We start from the raw sequence: 22,417 nt of genomic DNA on the forward strand, positions 1-22,417 counted from the left end.
TTTCTCTTGGATGAACTAAAGCACCCTAGTCGAATGAAGCTGCTTTTACACTACGCACCGCATCATTTTAAAATGAGTTTGTTGAGGGTGACATCACTGTGTTTAATATAATGTTCCAGCTGCAAAAGTTATGCCAATAATTCAAGTCTTTCTCTCCACCACTTTTAGCACTGCATCGCTTCTTTGTTTTATGTGTCACAGAGCCCCTTCCACTTTTGGCACCAAGTTATCTTATCTGACTTTATAAAAACTGCAATCTCTCTCAGTGCATTTGTCATGGTCATGCTTTCTTTGTATAGTTTGTGTTGTAAATCCTTAAACAATAAGTGTACTTCTGCACAAACAAGAGACAGGCTTCAATGTTATTCATTTTTAACGATAGTAACCTTGGTAACTTCTCCTCAGCTGGCACACGTGATTGTAAATAAAAAAACATTACGTCCAAACCACACCCATGATTAGTTTTAACCAGTCATAAATGCTTTTCGCCTAGCCAAGTTCTCCTAGGTCAAGATTTGCAGAGATGTGCTGAATTGGAGAAATATCTGCAAATGAACATCTTGGAGGTACATAAACTTCATAACATTTTGTCAAAATTTTTATGCGAAATAAAAGAACCCTGTTCATCCAGTAAGTATAAATTAGCCTTAAGTGTAATTAATTCAGGAATTGAACTACACTGTTTGCGTTGTGTTCCCCGTCTTTCGCTCACTTCGACGTTTTGTGAAAGAAGCTGTTTGTTCATTCAGAAATTTTCTTCGGAGCCAACCGGTTGTGTGAGCAGAGAGCTGCGATTCACAAAACGGTTCACCTCATCTCTAAGAGGGTATGCTGTTGGATCTAAGGCGCAGATCAGCGGTTTTCTCCTTCTCTGCACGGCAGTGCAGCTTTGCCCCTGGGCGCTTCGACAGCGCTGTCTAAAAGAGAATATTGTAAATGAGTTTGATTCTCCAAAAGAGCAATACATGCGGCATCCTCAACCTGGGCCCAGCTCTCAGCCCCAGCGTTGAGCGCCCCACAGGAAGTGTACGCCCACGAATACCCTCCAGGACCCGGAAGGCTCCCAAGCGTTCCTGAGATGGACGACCCAGAGATTGAGACGTTTGCTCCGGAGCTGGTAAGCAGACCAATCCGTCCACCGGTGGAGGGCCGGGAGGAGAATCCTAAGTCCAGTTTGTTTTCTTTGCCGCCATCGGGCTGCGGTACCCACATTCTCAATAAAGGAGCAATTTCCTCTTTCTCTGGGTCACCTGGTCCGCAAATGCCATTCTCACGGCACCCCGGTGCCACACCTCAACAGTCCCGGCAAATCGGATGCGGACCTCCCGCCTCCAGACCCACGACTGTTTCCCCCCGGCCGGCCGGTTCTGACGAGTCTAGAGGACGCCTCCATGGGACCTCCTCCTCAGTCACTAACCCGCCCCCTGCCGGGTATGCGGAGCAAGGTAAGTGCATCGAGTCTTCCCTCAGCACCAGAGCCTCAGGACACGCTTTTGCCTCCCGATGCTATATTACCTGCTCCGCCCCGCCAGAATGATTGTCCCCTTAGTGTCCCTAGCACGGAGCTTGGATGCGTGGCTTTCACTTCCCAATCCGTCACACGGTCGTACCCAAGAAAGACGGCGGCTTACGACCGATCTTGGACTTGCGAGTTTTAAACCGGGCCTTGCACAAACTCCCATTCAAAATACTCACGCAAAGATGCATCTTACCTTGCATCCGGCATCTAGATTGGTTCGCAGCGTTAGACCTGAAGGACACGTACTTCCAAATCTCAATCTTGCCTCGACATCGACCCTTTCTACGGTTCACGTTCGACGGCCAGCCGTATCAGTATAAGGTCCTCCCCTTTGGCATGTCCCTGTCACCTCGCATCTTTGCGAAGGTCGCAGAGGCAGCCCTTGCCTCGCTTTGGGAAGCAGGCATTCGCATACTCAGCTACCTCGCCGACTGGCTCATCCTGGCCCACTCCCGAGAGTCACTGTGCGTCCACAGGGACCAGGTGCTCAGGCACCTCAGCCGCATAGAGCTTCAGGTCAACTGGGAAAACAAGCATGGAGCAAGCTCGCCCTGGTTCAGAGCACGCACCGTATGTTTATCATCCCCGTCTGCCGCCAGACTTTCAAACCCTGGACAGACCTCTGTTTTTTACGGGCAGGAATTCCCTTGCAGCAGGTGTCCCGATGCATTCTGGTCACTACAGACGCCTCCAAACAGGGTTGGGGCACCGTGTGCAATGGGCACGCATCCTCAGGCCTTTGGAGAATCAGTTGAACTCAAGACCCTCTACCCTCTCCGTCTCCATCAAGAGGGTCGGGGACCTGCAAGTGGTCTCTGTCAGCGACACCTGCCTGCAGTTCGGTCCGGCAGACACTCACGTCACCCTAAGACTGCGACCAGGCTACGTGCCCAAGGTTCCTACAACTCCCTTTAGAGACCAGATAGTGAACCTGCAAGCGCTCTCCCAGGAGGAGGCAGATCTAGCCCCTTTGTTGCTGTGTCCGGTACGTGCTTTGCATATCTATTTGGACCGCACGCAGAGCTTTAGACGTTCTGAGCAGCTCTTTGTCTGCTTTGGTGGACAACGGAAAGGGAACGCTGTCTCCAAACAGAGGCTTTCCCACTGGGTGGTTGACGCCATAGCATTGGTCTATCACACCCAGGTCGTGCCCTCCCCCTTGCGGGTTCGAACACACTAGACGAGAATTGTGGCATCCTCGTGGGCACTGGCCAAATGCACCTCCTTTGCAGAGCAGCGAGTTGGGCAACACCCAATAACTTTACGAGATTTTACAATCTAAGGGTTGAGTCGGTTTCATCCCTTGCTTTCTCAGGTCCAAGCCGGTAGAACTCGGTAACGCGGTAACAACTGACCGGGTGTACCGCTTCCACCTAGCGCACTTTCCCTTCACTGAGGTAATATCATGCACTCTTATCCCAGGAGATCCCACTAACTCGGCTCCCTGGATGACTCCTCCCTAGCCCTCTGGTCCGCGAATTCAGCGGAGGAATTCCCCGACCAGACCCACTACGAGTACTCAAATTATTCTGTACTGAAATAGGTGCTCCACAAGTCTGGCCCCCATGTGGACATTTTTCCCTGTGTGTATTTTCCGCAGTACGGTCCCCTTGCGAGCGGACCCGCGTCTCCCTTGGGCAGTCCTCACTGCCCCCCGGTCACCATGTTTGTAGCAACTCCTCCCTCCCAATGAGGTAGGATCTACCACCGCGCCATTTTCCACATGCAACCTAAAATCCCATGTGATGTATTCCACCACTCTTTATCTCCCCCAGCCTGGGCAGTTGTGGTCTCCGCAGGGTCTTCCCCCCTGAAAGAATAGGAATTGGGAAGAACGCCTTCCCCGATGCGTGTGAGAGCGTTAAGATGGCCCCAGCCACTTTAACTCTATGCGAGAAACACAGAGAGAGAGAAAAGGTGCGGCTGGCGCCTTATGGGGTGTTGGGGAAGGGTACGTACAGTCTGACATTGCCTGTCGTTTTGGCACACAACTGCCTGCCCGCACCTGTGTCAGCAGCGCACGTACACGGTTCAGCACATGGCGTGATTAAAATTGATTATTGGATTATCGCTTCTTCGACACAACGTCAAAGTGAGTGACAGACGGGGAACGTCTAGGTTACTAGGTTGTGTTTTATGCTGTAGATTAAAAATAACCAGCTCATAAAAGTAATTTGCTCAGGAACCGCACTACACTCATTGCGCTGTAGATTCAAAAGAAACTGCTCATAAGAGTCATTCATTCAGGAATCAAACTTCACTGGTTGGCACTGTATGTTTAGAGCTGCAGATTCAAGAACGATGTTGGAGTGCCACTGAATGGAAGTGCAGGAAACATGGTCAGAGTATTTTAATATGATGTTTCGTCTGCATCATCTGAAAACTGCACATAAAAAATTATAATGTCATCTAAAGTCATGAAAATCTTACAGTTCCGGTATTAAAAAAACATATGGAATCAGTCCTAAAATAGAAACCTGTTCTCAATCCAACCTACTCCTGTCAGTCATTTCAGCTTTTCCAGTCAATTGCGCTTTGGTCTTTTGCCTTCCTTTTGTTCCTATTGTGAGGCCTGTTAGCAGTAAGTGATAGGAGAATACATTGTCCTGGTGTTCCTGTATCTTAAAAGGGTCATGACATAGCCTTTTTATAATTTTATTGCAGAGGTGGGTAGAGTAGCCAAAACATTTCTCAAGTAAAAGTACAATTACTTTAAAAAGAATCACTGAAGTAGAAGTAAAAGTACTTATGTCAATAATTACCTGTAAGAGAAAATTTGTAAGAGTAAGAAAGTATCCACTTGAAAGAATACTCAAGTAGCGAGTAACTATTTACTTCCACATATAATATAATAGACGTTTACTCCACAATATTCCATTACAAAATACACAATTAAAATGTTACATAATATTAATTCTAACAATTGTAATAATAATAATAATTATTATTATTATCATATTGGAAATTCTGTCATTATTCACCATCATGTTGTTTCAAACCATATGACTTTCTTCCATGCAATACAATCAAGGAGATGTTAGACAGAATGTTAGCCTTAGTCACTATTTATTTTCTCTGAATGGTTTTTGTTCCTCCATATTTTAAAGTGAGTAGTGACTGAGGCAGTCAGTCTCTAACATTCTGTCTAACATATTTTGGGTTCCACAAAATACACAAAGTCACATGGGTTTAGAACAACATGAATGTGGGAAAGTTATGACAGAATATCAATTTATGGCTAAACTATCACTTTAAGGACGCTTGACAGATTTAGATGAATCTTTCTATTAGAAGAAAAGTTTGGAAACCTTTCTAGTAATTATTACAATGAAAAAACGTAAACAACGTTCCACAGGCCTAATTATATATAATGCTAAAATGAAGCAAGATCATGCTTTATTAATACCTACTGTTGCTACTTCACATGTTTTTTAAGTCCTGCATGGATTCTTAGTTCAGGGTAGTTACAGTATTTAGTTGAAATAATTTAGATCATTAGTTCTGTAGGGTAAACTGCATCATCATCTCGTGTTTGGAAGCTTGTTAGGCTTATTTAAGTTCAAAGCTTGAACTTAAATTCTCATAAAAGTATGAAGCCGGCATTTACACTATGCACGGCATGATTTTAAAATTAGTTTGTTGAGGGTGACATCACTGTGTTTAATGTACTGTTCCAGCCATGAAAGTAATGCCAATAATGCAAGTCTTTCTCTCTTCTTTGTTTTATGTGTCACAGAGCCGTTATCTGATCTGACTTTATAAAAACTACAATCTCTCTCAATGCATTTGTCATGGCTATTAAAAATAGTACAGATGGGTGCAAAAAGTGCTCAAAACAGGCAGAGCAGGTAATGAAATAGAATAAGGTCTCCTTTTCAAATTGTAACATGACACAGCGTATTTTAAAAGTGGAGCGAGATACATGATAGCAGTCAAAGACATCCATGTTAATATACAAAAACAATTTAAAATATAATTTGATATCCTGGAATAGTTAGGCCATACTAGGCCTGTTTGTCCTGCTCTCTCTCTCTGAGTACAAACAGAGTGCCAGTAGGCGGAGCCAAGGGTGCGATGATGTTAAAGTAGATGTTGATGTTTTTTCGCCGTAGAGACGGTCATAAATTATTTGGCCTCTCTAGTGACGTAGGGACGTCTCAGAAGTAGAGAACGAGGCATTTTCTCCCCAATTTGGAATGCCCAATTCCCAATACACTCTCTATGTCCTCATGGTGGCGTAGTGACTCACCTCAGTCTGGGTGGTGGAGGATGAATCTCATCTTATAATGTGGCTTGTTGAGCACATTGCCGCGGAGATGTAGCACGTGTGGAGGCTCATGCTATTCTCCGCAGCATCCACACATAACTCATCACGTGCCCCACAGAGATCAAGAACCACATTATTGTGACCATGAGGTGGTTACCCCATGTGACTCTACCCTCCCTTGCAACCGGCCAATTTGGTTGCTTAGGAGAACTGGCTGGAGTCACTCAACATGCCCTGGATTTAAATTTGCGACTCCAGGGGTGGTATTCAGTGTCTTTACTCGCTGAGCTACACAGGCCCCTGCGGGCACAGACATTTTGATAAAAGATATACCCTGAATGTACTGTAAGTCACTTTGGATATAGGTTTTTGCTAAATGCATACATGTATAAATAGTAATGTTCATCTTCCATATTGTCAAAGGGAATTCACTAAATGCTTTCATCTCTGTCTTTGCACTCGTTATTCAAAATAAATGGGCAAAAAGGCTGAATGTAGATTTCTTTGATAGTGACTCAGGAATATGCTGTGGATCAAACCAAAATATTTGCTTTTGAGGCTGTTTACAGAGCTACAGTAGCTGCTAGATGAAGAGGATATGTGGCATTTAATGTTTTTTTTTAAAGAAAATGGGAGCCCTGGAAAATGCAAGACTTGTCGTTGCATGCTCAAGGCAAAACAGTGGTCCCCAACATAGATAGCATTACTCTTTAAGTCCAGGGCTTTGTTTTAAAACAATGTGTTTTTTTTCCAGTTAGTCTTGCTCTTGTTAGAGTGACGAAGGTTTGGCTCGAAATGCAGAGTATTCCCTTTCCAGATGTCTGACCCTTTCTCACAAATAATGTTACAGGATATGCTGTGTGCTAGATAACATAATATATTTTAACAAAGAATTCAAAGGATTTCTATGCCCTTTCCCTCAAATTCCTTGACCTTCCTGGATGCCATTTCAGCTTTTCATTTGCGAGGAGACTAAAATCAATATGGCTTTTGATGTTGTCCTTCTATTGTGTAATTGTGTTATTCCAGAAGCCTAATGTACCCAGACACGGCTCCTTTGCCCTTTCACTATATCTCTGTGTTTGTGTGTGTCTACTCAGTCTGAAATGCTACTGCAACACCAGTCCAACCCCTGCGCTGTCAACAAAGTAAAGAAGACCCCTCTGGACCTGGCCTGTGAGTTTGGCAGACACGAGGTGAGTGAAGAGGAGATTTTGTGACTGTCACTACATCTGTTGTAAACTGGCCTGCCCCTATTCTTCAGAGGGATAAATATATCCTTGATATGTGCTATTCAAGCAAAAAGTCACAAAATATCATGTTAAAGGGATAGTTCATCAAAAAATGAAAATTCTCTCATCATTTACTCGCCCTCATGCCATCCCAGAAGTGTATGACTTTCATTCTTCTGCTGAACACAAACAAAGATTTTTAGAAGAATACCTCAGCTCTGTAGACACAATGAAGAACTTTGAAGGTCCAAAAAGCTTATAAAGGCAGCATAAAATTAATCCATAAGACTCCAGTGGTTAAATCCATATATTTATAAGTGATGTGATAGGTGTGGATGAGAAAAAGATCCATTTAAAGTCATTTTTAAATATAACTCTCCACTTTCACTTCCACATCCTTCTTCTTTTGTTTTTGGCATTTTGCATTCTTTGTGCTTATCGCCACCTACTTGGAAGGGAGGAGAATATATAGTAAAAAAGGCCTTAAATATTGATCTGTTTCTCACCTACACCAATCATGTTGCTTCTGAAGATATGGATTTAACCACTGGAGTCATGTGGATTACTTTTATGCTGCCTTTATGTGCTTTGTTGACCTTTAAATTTCTGGCCACCATTCACTTGCTAAAAATCTTTGTTTGTGTTCAGCAGAAGAAAGAAAATCATACACATCTAGGATGGCATGAGGGCGAGTACATTATGACAGAAATTTCATTTTGGGTGAACAATCCCTTTAATGGTGTCTAAAGGTGCCAATGTTAAGTGACATGACAAAAAAAAAATAGAAAGTTATACAGCTAATAAAAACCTTGCAACCTACCCACACAATGTTGACAAATAGTATTAAACAGAATGAACATTTGTTTAAGAATTATAGACTTATTCTCGCAGTTGACATACATTAGCCCTTTCTAAAACCAATGCATAACATTTATTTTAATTACAATAAAATGTATATAAGCCTGTGGGTCACAAATGATCTTGACACACCTGAATGTGTTTGACTAGGTAAAAGTTGAATAGGCTGATTTGTTAATACAATTTTGTTTCAGAAAGTTATGGATGATTAAAATGAACTCAACTGTCCATTAGTTTGTGTGTTTAGGAAAGAACTCAAGCCGTTGTCAATAACCCTAGTCCGTAAGATTTGATTGTTTGATTGTTTCATTTAACAATTTGAGGTACAAATATTTAGATTTTCCAAAGGGTAAAACTGCATTTTTTAGCAAATTTTTAATTTTATTAACACAAGATGAAATGGTGCCGTGAATGTGCAGGGGAATCGTTCAACTACTATTTTGGTATTTTCTGCATCAGTACAGTGAGCATTTAACCACATTTTAAATAACTGTGCCCTTTTCAACATCTATCTGAGTTATCCAACTCTCAAAACATGCTCATACCACTGAAGATATTTCCACACTACATTATAAGCAGGAGTTTATGACATAACAGAGCTTGAATGAGGTCTTGATTATTTTGGCGAAGACAGTATTACATACGCATTCAGTGGCGAAGAATATCACTAAGCTTATACAAACTGCTTACAGTGGCACCCTGCACAAACTGGGAAAATCAGGATAAAAGGATTGGGAAAATGGCTTTTTTGACAGTTTTCTGAATAAGTCCTGTTGAGAGATCTTTAATTCACCTTAAACTAGATTTGCAAGGGTGAACTGTTTCTATTTAATCTTTTGCCCAAGTAATTTGGAATTATAGAATGTAAATGCTGCAGAGAGGCAGGCTGATGGAATGAGTCTAATTTAGCAGCACACCAGCGAGTCAGTTGCTGGGCTGCGGGAGGATTCTGCCCCAGTTGGAAACTGAATTCCATTTGACACATTATCAATGTCAGATAGTACATAGTCATATGCCTGGGTTGACAATTCTTTCTGGTAAGTTTGCTGCATTGTAAATTGGCACTGGCTACTTGTTTAGCACATGATTCTACAAAAATGTTCAGGCCAAGGACCTCTGTTACTGATTGTATAAAACTGATTGTTACATTTTAAGCCAGACCTGTAATAATATTTGTATAGTACCATATTGATAATAAATGTACATAGTTATATACTTGTACATTATATATACATCATTGGTTTAAGTTAACTTGTTATTGTATTTCTTTAACATATATTTAAAAAAATGTCTCACTAAAAATAGTTTGAGATCAAACAATTATTGCCGAACCCCCTGCAGTACTATTGAGGACCCCTGTTGTAGAACGTTGATGTGAACAAAAGTATATAACACTGGAGTATTGTCTGACAGGTAAATACACTTCTGTTTTACTTTCCCTCAGGTGACCCAGCTGTTGTTGAGCAGTAACATGGTGGTAGCACTCTTAGAGGGAAATGGACGAGATAATACCCCCCTACACCTTGCTGCTCGCAATGGCCATAAGGACATCATCAGGTTTGCTTTTCACTGGCTACAAAAATGTTCAATCTATTATGTTTTCCTATATCTTATCTCCCTCTCTGTTGACATCTACTTTTATATATTTTTAGCAGACACTTTTATCCAAAGCATCTTAAAGTCAAGTGCTATCAAAGTATATATTTGATCAGTTTAAGTGTTTTCTGGGAATATAACCCATAATATTTGTTAGCGCCATGGTCTAGAAGTTTTCTACTTGCAATGCAAAGTAGAAATTTGCATTGTCGTTCTACTACGACAATGCAAATAAAGTGCATTCTAGGAATATATTTAATCAGTTTATGTGTTCCCTCCCTGGCAATCGAACCCATAACCTTGGTATTGCTAGCACCATTGTCTACCAGTTGTAACTGTAATACATTTATGCATCTGGCAGACATTTTAATCCAATGTGAATTACAGTGCATTCAAGGTATATATTTTATCCATTTATGTGTTCCCTGGGAATCAAACCTTTGACATTGGTATTGCTAGTGCCATGGTCTAACAGTTATAACTGTAATGTATCTATGCAAGTTTTTATCTAATGCTAATTGCAGTGCATTCAATGTATATATTTTATAAATTTACGTGTTCCCTCCCTGGGACTCAAACCCATAACCTTGGTATTGCTAGTGCCATGCTCTACTAGTTTTAACTCTAATGCATTTATGAATCTGGCAGAATTAAAAACAAAATCCAAAACAATTTACAGTATACTGCATTCAAGGTGTGGTCCCACTTTATATTACATGTCTTTAACTACTATGTACTTACATTAAAACACATACAATACAATGTGTTACTGTGTAATTACATGTTGTTCTGCAAAATTCTCACAAGATTCACATTGGCTGCTACTGAGATTGAGATACAGGTAAGTATGGGTGAGGTAAGGGTTAGGGTTTAGGTGTTAGGGTTGGTGTAGAGTTATGTTTAGGGGGTAAGGATAACAGTGTAATTACAGATGCAATTTAATGCAGGTGCTTTAAATGTAAGTACAATGCAACAACACATATGATATGTCCATAATAAGTATATTGTATCAAATGCTTAAGTACATAGTAATTATAGATACCTTATAAAAACTGTAGGTATACATATAATCCTTTTATGTATTACATGTAAACAAACCTTGGCATTGCTAGTGCCATGCTCTACCTGTTAAGTTACAGGAATGTTCTAGATCTGTCTGCTTCTTTCTTCAAACTGATGTTGTAGATCAAGAGGAGAGATGCTGTGTTTTTTTAGGTACTTGCTTGCAGAGGTGCAACAAAAGAGTGAGAGAATATGTGTGTGTTTGTAGGAATGAATGCCAGGCGGAGGGTGTCTGCCTTTTTTGCGACCTAGTGTGTTGTCAAGCAGGTAGTCAGGCAGGCTTTGGTAGGCAGCTTTGTTGACATGTTTGTCGAACAATTGAGGTGAAGAGACAGGAGTGTGGAATGAGCGTGTGGACAGATAGAATGGAGAGTAGATAGATGAGTAGAGAAATTAAGTGTGCATTTGGAGGTGTGGGCATGTGTTGACCCGAGCTGCCCTCCCCTCTGTGTGCATGTAGTTAGAGGCCTTTGACAGCACTGTGATGTTAACATGCATAGGAATGAGGCCAAATAGGGTTACACCGGCCAGTCAGCTGTTCTGACATGCTCTTCTAGCAGTAACCATATATGAAAGTTCATGCTGAATCTCTCTCCTCTCCAAAGCCTTCCTGGAATGCAACTTGTAAACAAGGAAAAGATGGACAGAGGTAACAGGAGGCTGCATTTTGCTTAGGAGTATAAATCATTCAATTGCTTAGTCTCCTTATAAACATAATGACTATACTGAACAAACAGATTTTATCAGGAAGTCGATACTTTGTGATGTTTACACAAGGAATCAATTAACTCGATTATCAGCATTTTGTTGAAGTGTAATTATTGTCATGGTGACTTAATGGAATAGTGTACCCAAAAATTAAAATAATATAATTTACTCGCCCTCATGTTGTACAAACTTGTTTTACTTTCTATCCTCAAAGGAACACAAAAGGAGAAATTTGGAATATTGTGCTGGATGCTTTTTATTTCCATATAAAGATTGTGAAATGGGATTGGCCTGTCTGGCTCCAAAATGACAAAAAACCACCATAAATGTAGTCTATATGACTTGTACTCTATATGCCAAGTCTTCTGAAGCCATAAAATAGGTTTATGTGAGGAACAGGCCAAAAGGTAATGTGTTATGTTTTGATAATCTTTTGCTCTGCTGAAGGTCTCAAATGGAAAGAATCTGAAATTTGTGTTTCACAGAAGAAAGCCATATGGGTTTGGAGTGACATGGGGGGGGGGGGTCTGATTGGTCAATCACAGCAGTCTGTGGTCAAATATTTTTGTTTAATGACCATGAAACTGAATAACTGCAAACTGCATGTCCCAGGAAACCATTTTCTACACAGATGTGCTAGATTCATGCCTCTCGTATCACTCTGGGGTTCCTTTCTTCTCAAACAACATGATTTCAACTGAGATCAATATTTAATATCATTTATTTTTTAATAAGAAACCATGTAATAAGCTAGATAATGTACAATCTGCTGGTCATTATAGCTAAATAAACCCCATTCATTGTGAAACAAGATCCTGATTATCTTTTCAGGGTTTATTTTGTGATAGTGACCCGCTGGGCATTGTCCCTTACATAGTTTTTTAAAGACATAAATTATTTTGTTTGTATCTTGAGGACAGGATGGCTCACGTGTCGCTGTGCTATCATTCATATTTAGACTCCTGCTGAAAGCTGGGATTGACATCAACAGAACTACTAAAGCTGGTACGGCTCTGCACGAGGCTGCCCTCTATGGGAAAACAGAAGTAGTAAAACTGTTGCTGGATGTAAGTGAAATATTGCTCTTTCTAATTAGAAAAACATAGAACAGTGTTGTGACTATAACTACAGTGTACCCGGAAAGTATTCACAGTGCTTCACTTTTTCCACATTTCCACATAGATTAAATTAATTATTTTCCTTAAAATTCTACAAACAATACCCCATAATAACAACATGAAAGAAGTTTGTTTGAAATCTTTGCAAATGTATTAAAAATAAAAAACAAAAACAAATCACATGTACATAAGTATTCACAGCCTTTGCCATGACACTCAAAATTGAGCTCAGGTGCATCCTGTTTCCACTGATCATCCTTGAGGTGTTTCTACAACTGGAGCCCATCTGTGGTAAATTCAGTTGATTGGACATGATTTGGAAAGGCACACACGTGTCTATTTAAGGTCCCACAGTTAACAGTGCATTTTAGAGCACAAACCAAGCCATGAAGTCCATGGAATTGTCTGTAGACCTCCGAGACAGGATAGTATCGAGGCACAGATCTGGGGAAGGGTACTACAGAAACATTTCTGCAGCATTGAAGGTCCCAGTGAGCACAGTGGCCTCCATCATCAGTAAATGGAAGAAGTTTGGAACCACCAGGACTCTTCCTAGAGCTGGCCGCCTGGCCAAACTGAGCGATCAGGGAAGAAGGGCCTTAGTCAGGGAGGTGACCAAGAACCCGATGGTCACTCTGACAGAGCTCCCGTGTTTCTCTGTGGAGAGAGGAGAATCTTCCAGAAGAACAACCATCTCTGCAGCACTCCACCAATCAGACGGAGGCCACTCCTCAGTAAAAGCACATGACAGCCCACCTGTAGTTTGCCAAAAGGCACCTGAAGGACTCTCAGACCATGAGAAACAAAATTCTCTGGTCTGATGAAACAAAGATTGAACTCTTTGGCCTGAATGGCAAGCGTCATGTCTGGCGGAAACCAGGCACCACTCATCACCTGGCCAATACCATCCCTACAGTGAAGCATGGTGGTGGCAGCATCATGCTGTGGGGATGTTTTTCAGTGGCAGGAACTGGGAGACTAGTCAGGATCGAGGGAAAGATGAACGCAGCAATGTACAGAGACATCCTTGATGAAAATCTGCTCCAGAGCGCTCTGGACCTCAGACTGGGGTGAAGGTTCATCTTCCAACAGGACAACGACCCTAAGCACACAGCGAATATAACAAAGGAGTGGCTACGGGACAACTCTGTGAATGTCCTTGAGTGGCCCAGCCAGGGCCCAGACTTGAACCTGATTGAACATCTCTGGAGAGATCTGAAAATGGCTGTGAACCAACACTCCCAATACAACCTGATGGAGCTTGTGAGGTCGTGCAAAGAAGAAAGGGAGAAACTGCCCAAAAATAGGAGTGTCAAGCTTGTAGCATCATACACAAAAAGACTTGAGGCTGTAATTGGTGCCAAAGGTGCTTCAACAAAGTATTGAGCAAAGACTGTGAATACTTATGTACATGTGATTTTTGAAGAATTCAAACAAACTTCTTTCATGTTGTTATTATGGGGTATTGTTTGTAGAATTTTGAGGAAAATAATGAATGTAATCCATTTTGGAATAAGGCTGTAACATAACAAAATGTGGAAAAAGTGAAGCACTGTGAATATTTTCCGGATGCACTGTATAGCTACACTGCAGTGTACACAACTGTGATAGCAGCTTCTAGGAAGTTTGTCCACCATTTTCCTGTTATATTGGAGCTCAATGTCATCTTACTTTTGTGATGTATTATTGTGTGTTTCTGTCCGTGGCAATCCAATGCTTCACTCTATACCACTTAGGCTGGAATTGATGTGAACATCCGCAACACCTACAACCAAACAGCCCTGGACATCGTGAACCAGTTCACCACTTCACATGCCAGCAAAGAAATCAAACAACTTCTAAGAGGTTTCTTTTTTTCTTTCTTTCTTTTTTTCTTTCTTTCTTTCTTTCCTCATTCTGCTATACTTCATCTACCTTATTTTGTTTATGTCAGGCTATCGACTTTCATTCATTGTTATCTTTTTGCCTAGATGTAGACAATATATTGTTTGAGGTGTGTTCAGTTTTGTGTTTTCATTTCTGTTGTGGGTGTGTACAGATATGATAGAACCTGTTTGTTTCCATGTTATAGAGTTGCATAACATTAATGTTCCGGGGCATAACAATAGCAACCATACCTGGAGTTTCAACAAAAAGATTGTTTGTGTGTGTGCCTGGTTCAACAGGCTTGTGTGCGTCTGGATGTGTGAAATAAAGGACTGTACTCTTGTACGATGTCTCCTGTAATCCAGTAACTTGTTGTATTTGAAGTATGCACTTTGATATGAGCACTAAATGGCAGAAGGAGTTGTGTTTGAAGATGAGAGGTGGTTAGTCTCTCTGTTCTGAGCTCCACTTACCATTAAATATTCAGGAGATCTGCTCAGTGCTTCTGAGTATTTAAACACTACAATACTGCTCTTTAAGTTCTCTTCATTACACTTCTTTATTTCAACCCACAATGTCTCTTCATTTGAGGAATACATTCTCAGGTAGTAATTTTGTATCTTGGGAAGGAAGACCTCACAAATTGTTTAAGATCACATTAGTTACACTGCCAGGGAGCCATATTGAGTTTGCAGGTAAAGCCTGTTGAGGATTGATTAATATTTTCATGGCAGCTGTCTCTCTTTTTCTCTTATTCTCACAATTTCTTCCTTATGTTGCCCTGTGTCATGTGATATTAGATGCCAGTGGAGCATTGCAAGTGAGAGCATTGAAGGACTACTGGAATCTCCACGACCCCACTGCACTCAACATCCGGGCAGGAGATCTAATCATGGTAGGCTTGATTATTTACCATGCAAACTCTCCTATATTTCTCACAAGAGGTGTCCTAATTTGATACTGATATGATAATTATACTTGTGTATAATGTGTGTGTTATGTATTAGGCCTAGACAATAGGATATACATTTTTGAGGATTGGCTTGATTTGCAGGATTACTGAACTACTAAACCATGTTTTGATGAATCACAGACACAGAAAAAACAACAAAGTTGTTTAGGGCAGTGATTCTACATAACCCTGTGGGGTTTTTCAACCTGTAAAGCAGACATGTAACTTGTTGTTTTAAACCCATATTACTTTCTTTATTTTGTGGAAAACAAAAGAAAAATTTAAGATCACAATCCGTCTATTTAATACAATGGCACTGGATAGTGCCTCCCTTTAAAGCTTAAAAAAGGACTTAAAATAGTTTATAAAAATGTTTTAATAATGTAAATGATATCAGATTAGATTTATTCTTGGCTAACTATATTTACTTTATGCACGCTGCTGCTTGACATTAGTCAATATGCTGCTGCTCTTTTTGGAAATGCGCTGCACCTAAGATTAGAGAGACATGCTGCTGCTACCATACAACATCCGTTAAACCACACTCCTACTCCCCCAACATCGCAATGACTATGAGTATGGAGAAAGAACACAAGCTATCTATGTGCACAATAGTGCAAATTCAGCTACCACTAACCAAAAGCAAATCTAGAGCCCTGCCGAGATCCTGGGTTCAAATAAAACATGCAGAATTGGCAGAACCTGTGAACTTGGTCCAGAATCGATCCATAATTAGTGGCTTGTGTATGCCTGTGGATTGAGTCCACTGAGTACTCAGAGCTGCTTCATCTAAGAGGTGAACCACAAACTAATAAATGTCCCTTTCGGCCATAAGGAAGAGAGGATGCAAAGGGAAGATGGAGTTCCAGGTTCGCAGATAGCAGGACAGGGCAGAGAGAGCACAGAAACCTGTGTTAGTTCAGGCTATGACAATTGATGTACCTTTGCTGAGCCTGTCATTTTTTGAATGCTAAAAGGAAGATAGTGAATTGTGGTTGTCAAGAGAAACAGACCTTAAAGTTGAAATACCTCAGTCTGGTTGGTATATCAGAAATTCGACCACAAGGAAATCGTCTAACAGGTGTAAGAGTTATTTATGTTAATTGAGGAGGATCCTGCAAAATGCTTCAGATAGAGTGTCGAAGAACTGTAGAATATTACGCAACCAAAAGCTAGCCGGATGGCAAAGTATAATTTTGACCGCCACTTGACTCCAAAAATGCCATTTGGAGGGATGTAGTGGCATGGTTTTCAAGGTATCTGTGATGTCAGTTTTCCTATCCAAGCACCTTTGCCACCTGTTTTAATACATTTAATGGCATGGATGACTGAAGCATAGGACAAGAAAAAAATGTCAGAGGGAATGAGACTGTTAATGCTAGGAACTGAACTACTGTGCAGAGCTGATATATGAGGCATTTTTTACTGGTTATATTTCCTCATAGCAAGACCTAAGGGATAGATTATTAAATGGAGAATTTGTAAATAGGAACCAGTTAAGTAGTCCTTCTTCACCTACTTTTGAATTAGGTCTGTCTAACTGTGTACTAGGCCAAGGCCTATCTACTGTACTACATTGGGCTTCTTAAGTGCTGATTTTTTTATACGTGATGGGAGGAGGGGATGAAGCAAAGACCAGCTAGAGAACCTTGTAAAAGACCAGAAATGTGAAAGTTAATGAAACATTGATTAGGATGCCAAGATAATTCTTTTGAGAGTTTTTGCACGTTGATTGGAGTGGAAGGATATTTATTCATTTTCTTGGTCTGGTTTTGTACAGGAACATTAAAACTCTCTGGAATATAAAGAGAGAAATGTTTGGCTCACGAATAGAAGACAATGCAAGTTGATCCTGTGCTGTTTGAAACATTGTTCTAGGGCACAGTTTTGCAAAATGCGCGAAGGAACTGCAGAAAGGACAGGAGATAGCTTGGTGACCTGTGAAGTGCCTATTTATTAATTCCAGATCATCAATGGCCAAGTCAAGCCTCAAATTAAAATGTTGAATGTAAAGGGACTTTTGGTACTCTAGTGATCTGTGATGTGTGAGGGCATAATCTGATATGATTGTAAGGTAGGTGTCCAGTTCAGCATTCCTCTCAGGAAACATTTTACAGATTGTATCTCTATACTGTACACTCCAAAGGAAACATTCAATTCTACTAAGGTGAGACATTTAGAAAGTGTGGGGTCACACTATTTTAGACCAACAGAGACATCACCAAAATCCACTTTGCACCTATCTACCAATCTAGAAGAGTACAGTACATTTTTAATTAAATAAACGTTGTTTCCTGCTAATATCTAGAGAAAGGTAGACAGTATTGCTTGTGCACAAGGGATGAAAGGTTAACTGCAGACAGAAGCCAGGATACCTGAAGCCAAATCAAAACACTGAGTGACTTCATTTTTGACATTACGAGGGATCCATTGGGAAAGCAGGAGCGGTAACGTGGCAAGCTGGGGAAGGCTGGGTGTGGGGATTTTTGAGCATTACAATCCAGATTGTTTATGGATTCTTGCATTTCCAGTATTGCTGTGATGGCTGGATCGTTATTTGAAGGTGTGTCAGGTTTTCGCTTTTTGGCTGGAGGAATAGATACATATCATGGTACGTACCAGTATTGAGGTGTTTGCACTTTGCCTTGGCTTTGGTATGGGCATGCATTGGCTATGTTGTAGTCGGAGCTGGAGTTTCTTGTGAGGACAAAAATAATTCTAACAATTCTTTGTGGGCAATCTGGTTGATGGAGATATTTCCAGGTAAATAAATCCTCCAGGATTGTGGAAATTGTCCAGTCCGCACTCAACTGAAACAGACCAATAAGATGTGTTTTACCCCAAAGATTGACTTTTCACTTGGTGTCTGTGGGTAGGGATTCCTTGATCTCATTGCAGATATCATGTTCACCCCCCAAATCGACTAGAGCATAGCCTCTTCTGGCTTGAATATTTAAGGTGAGACATTTCTTCTCAAAGGAGAAATGCAAAAAAGGAGATGAAAAACGTGACGACAGTGGAAGTCAGCATGGACCAACTGCTGGGCCTGTAGTCGAAGCTGTTGTGGTGATAAGTAGTTTAATATTTTGACAGATGGGTGTAAATACCTTATTGGGTTACATAGAGAGGTATGTTGGGAACTGGACCTATTGGCTTGCGGCATTTAGAGCTTCCTAACTGAACTAAATAGGACATTTCATGCGTCACATTTCCAACTTCCATACAACTTCTGGAGACATATGATACGTTTCAGTGAGAAACAACTTGAAATTTGAGTCATTTTGCTGAAGTCTTTTTAAGCGAAGAAAACAAATTTGTCTATTTTGACAAATTATACTATGCAGCTGTCACTCATATCCAGCCTATGGGAAAAACAGATACTGATTTGCAAATCTGCAATATTGAAATAATTGAATAAGTTTACTCACATTTTATGGACTCTAGCTGCAAAGTGAACCATTGCAAGAATGGTAATTTTAATCATTTTAACTAATATCCTTTTATGTATAAGTTAAAAGGAACACATTTATGGTTTGGTGTTGATGAAGGGGTACTTCAGCCTTACTGATGGAGCTATGGGGTACCGAAGACAAAAAGGTTTAGAAACACTGGTGTAGGCCTATGGAAAAACAGTACAGATAGAGGTAGCTGTTTTAGAGCTTTAAATATTCAATAAGATGGAAGACAAAACACAGTTTCATATAAAATCTCTAACTGAAACAATCATGATCTGAACATAAAAATTAGCAGAAGAGTAAATTAGTGAGGACGGTAATTTGGTGTTCTCAGCAGAGAACAATTTAGGTCCTTGTCAATCAGCTTTTGATGTCTTACTCAAGTGAATTAAGCGTAAGTTGAGTTGTTTGTGCTGTAGTAGTGTTGATTCATCCTATTTTCAATACAGTGTTCTTCTTCCCCCACTCAAAGGCTTGTTTATGTTCATTGTCTGTACTGTAGTGTGAAGCCTGAGGTGCAGTGCCACACATATGCAAGGTCATTGTTCACACCCAGTCTCTCTGGATAGGCTGCCGTTTCTGCTAGCATAAAACGCAACTGTGTTTTGGGTACTTTTCAACCTTAAAAATAAGGATCTTATACACTGCCGAAGTATTGAGCATTTTTTTTTTTAAACATTTCCTTTTGTGTTTTATAAGAAAGAAAGGCATACAGGTTTGGATTAACATGAGGGTGAGAGAATGTTTTTGGTTATGTTATGCTGGCGGAAATAGAGTTTTCTAGTAGGGGTGTTATAATATATCGCGCCACGATACAAAAATGTGACTTTTTTTTCATTGTGGATTTGAAAAATTAATCGCGATATAACATATAGAGTTAGATTTATCCATTTTTCAAAATTTTGACCAACAAAAAGTTTGAACAACAGAGGGCGTAGTCAGCATAGGCCTATTCACCATGTGTTGATCTGATGCATGATGCATCCTATCTCTAAATAACCATAATACTGTGTTACAGAGTACAATAGATCTACAGTACAATAGATGTTAAATGAAGAAGCACAAACCCCCATTGCTTGTTTACAATGAGGATTCAGATAGATTGCTGATTGCTGATTTCCTTTTGACACACTTTGTGGTCATATTTCTGCTCTGCTTATCACGAGCCACACACACGGCTTTATACTAAATATAATTCTTTGACAACGAGATGGACCGTGTGTTGCTATACATGTTCTCTCTGTTATCTGTGGAATGCAAACTGACTTTATTTATCATATTGGTCAGCCATATAAAGAAAGGATCACAGGCTTGGCCATGAGGTTAGGGAAAAAGGTTTAAAGCCTGTTATTTAAAACTGGATGACACACGGGCCACTTTGCTTTGAATTGTATAGGGTGCAAAGAAGGCTATAATTAAATTACAGGCTATAAAATTATTTATAATCCCTTATCTAAAAATTTAAACTGGATGACACACAGGTCACTTTGCTTTGAATTGTATAGGGTGCAAAGAAGGCTATAATTAATTACAGGCTATAAAATTATTTATAATCCCTTATCTAAAAATAATTGATGTCCCATTAACTATTGAGTTCTTAAAAAGTGTTTAAGAAGGTCACTCAAATCACTGAAAGTAACTTTATTTTGAAAGTGCAGTTGGCCCTGGAAATCCTTTCATCTTCTTGGTCTGTTTCAGGTCTTAGAGCAGCACATGGACGGACGTTGGAAAGGGCACATCCACGACAGTCAGAGAGGTACTGATCGTGTGGGATACTTCCCTCCCTCCATCACAGAGGTCATTAGTCGCAGATCAGGTATTTTGGATATATGTGTGTTTTATTGCTCAAACTACAGTATCTTAATTTGTACACAATTAAAACATATTTTACAGAATGTTATAGGATTGAAAAATAATTTAAAATAAAATCTATTTATTTCCAGATTGAAATTAGATTTTTAATCCTAGATTTTCAATGTGGACTCATACTTTTAAACCCCACTGCACATATTTAAATTGTGCATACTCATGAAGTGCAGTTCTTATAAATTCCTTTAGACATGTGGACATGTAGTCCATTGATAAAGGCACACACAGACACACACTCTAATGGGATTAACAGCAACAAATTGGAGGCAGTCGGATCAGCTTTAGAGCCCTGTGCCTTCATGAAAGGGGAAGCAAGCCTTAGATTGCCAGTGCCTGAATAGAAAATCTTTTCCTGAAATGATACTGGGTTTTTTCCTGTGAGAGAGTGAGCACAGCGGCAGACTCAGCACTCCGCCATGTCATTGCTTTAACGTCCTACTGCTCACTCGAAATTAGCCTCAATATTGCTGGAGAGAAGATGATGAAGGCAAAAATGCCAGTCCTTTCGGATCTAGACCCAAACTCACGATATGATCGTGCCGGGCCACTATTCTTACATCCAGTTTATAATTTTCTTTTGTCAACTTCCTTGTTTTTTTAATTGTCACTTTTAATGTTTTTCAGTGTTTAGTCATTTTTTTATTTAGATCAGAAATTATAAACTGGTTTTGGTTCAGGACCCAGATTTTACATCAAATGGCGACCCAACACAGTATCAGAATTGTTTATTGTACAAAAGTAAACAAAAACATCTTTAAATTCATACCATCATCACTCATAACATTTATTAATAATACTTGGACTGCATAGACCTAAATATTCAAATTTTTTAAAACACATAAACAGAAATGTGATTTACTTTAACGCATATAAATTACACTGGGCAAAATATTGTATATATTATAAGTTATCTACCCATCATGCGCACCAAAATACTGTAATATTGAGTTTGATCAGAACTTTGACATCAACAACAAAAGATATGGGAAGTGTTAGTTCCACCCTTTAAAAAGATGAGATGCATATTTATTTTTTCATCATAACTATGCATGAATATGTGGTTTTTTTTTTTTTACATTTTATTTGCATTCAGCATTGTGACCCTATCAGAACTGTCCCATTTTTGGGTTGCAACCCACTAGTTGAGGTCCTCTAATTTAAATGTTACATGATTGTGGCATTTCAGAGAAAGTTAACCTTTCTCTTTTGGCTTTAAGAGCATGTCTCATTTAATTTCTTGTATCATCTTTCATAATTCATTTGTGTTGCCATAGTACCTCATTTGTATTTCCATGTTGTGTGTATAGGGGGTGTTGTCTCCCGGCAGGCCTCACTGCCTATCCAGAAACATCACATTCTATCCAGGGTCCTGCCCCCACACAGTTCTAATCCCACCTCTCACACAGATGACTCCTACACCCTATACTTATCCACCCGTCCTGTCCTGACTCAACAGAAAGAGCTGGATCAGCACTCAGGTAGCGTGAGAAGACTCATAGTCATGAATCAAATCACACACCCACACACACACACACACACAATTTCACAACGGCATCCAAACTTCAGTCTTTTAGAGCAGGGGTCGTCAACCTTTTTGACACAGAGTGCCATTTTTTTATCTGCCGGCTCATGATGCACGAATGGCTTTCATGTGCTGCACGAGTCTGTTGTGTATACTGCAGACTGGCCACATTTGAACTTTTTGTTTAGTCTCCCATTCAGCTCATGAACACATGCTAGGTGATCATGAGGAAGGATTTCATCAAGATGTAGATTGGAATGCTGGTGCGAATTGATATACAGTGGATATAAAAAGTCTACACACCCCTGTTAAAATGCCAGGTTTTTGTGATGTAAAAGAATGAGACAAAGATAAATCATGTCAGAACTTTTTCCACTTTTAATGTGACCTATA

The 22,417-nt window shown here is 40.1% G+C and overlaps 1 protein-coding gene across 4 annotated transcripts in view; it reads left to right on the top strand.

Moving 5' to 3' along the window:
• The window catches only part of LOC127626608 (caskin-2-like), a 76,681-nt gene that overhangs the window by 26,822 nt on the left and 27,442 nt on the right, over nt 1-22,417 (top strand). For all 4 annotated transcript variants that reach the window (XM_052102515.1, XM_052102513.1, XM_052102516.1 and 1 more), the window contains 7 exons: nt 6,887-6,982; nt 9,321-9,433; nt 12,201-12,309; nt 14,097-14,205; nt 15,027-15,121; nt 20,332-20,449; nt 21,810-21,980. In XM_052102515.1, coding sequence (XP_051958475.1) covers nt 6,887-6,982; nt 9,321-9,433; nt 12,201-12,309; nt 14,097-14,205; nt 15,027-15,121; nt 20,332-20,449; nt 21,810-21,980 — 811 coding nt within the window. The remainder of the gene's footprint in view (nt 1-6,886; nt 6,983-9,320; nt 9,434-12,200; nt 12,310-14,096; nt 14,206-15,026; nt 15,122-20,331; nt 20,450-21,809; nt 21,981-22,417) is intronic.

Source organism: Xyrauchen texanus, chromosome 33 (assembly GCF_025860055.1).
Source record: "Xyrauchen texanus isolate HMW12.3.18 chromosome 33, RBS_HiC_50CHRs, whole genome shotgun sequence".
Lineage (NCBI taxonomy): Eukaryota > Metazoa > Chordata > Actinopteri > Cypriniformes > Catostomidae > Xyrauchen > Xyrauchen texanus.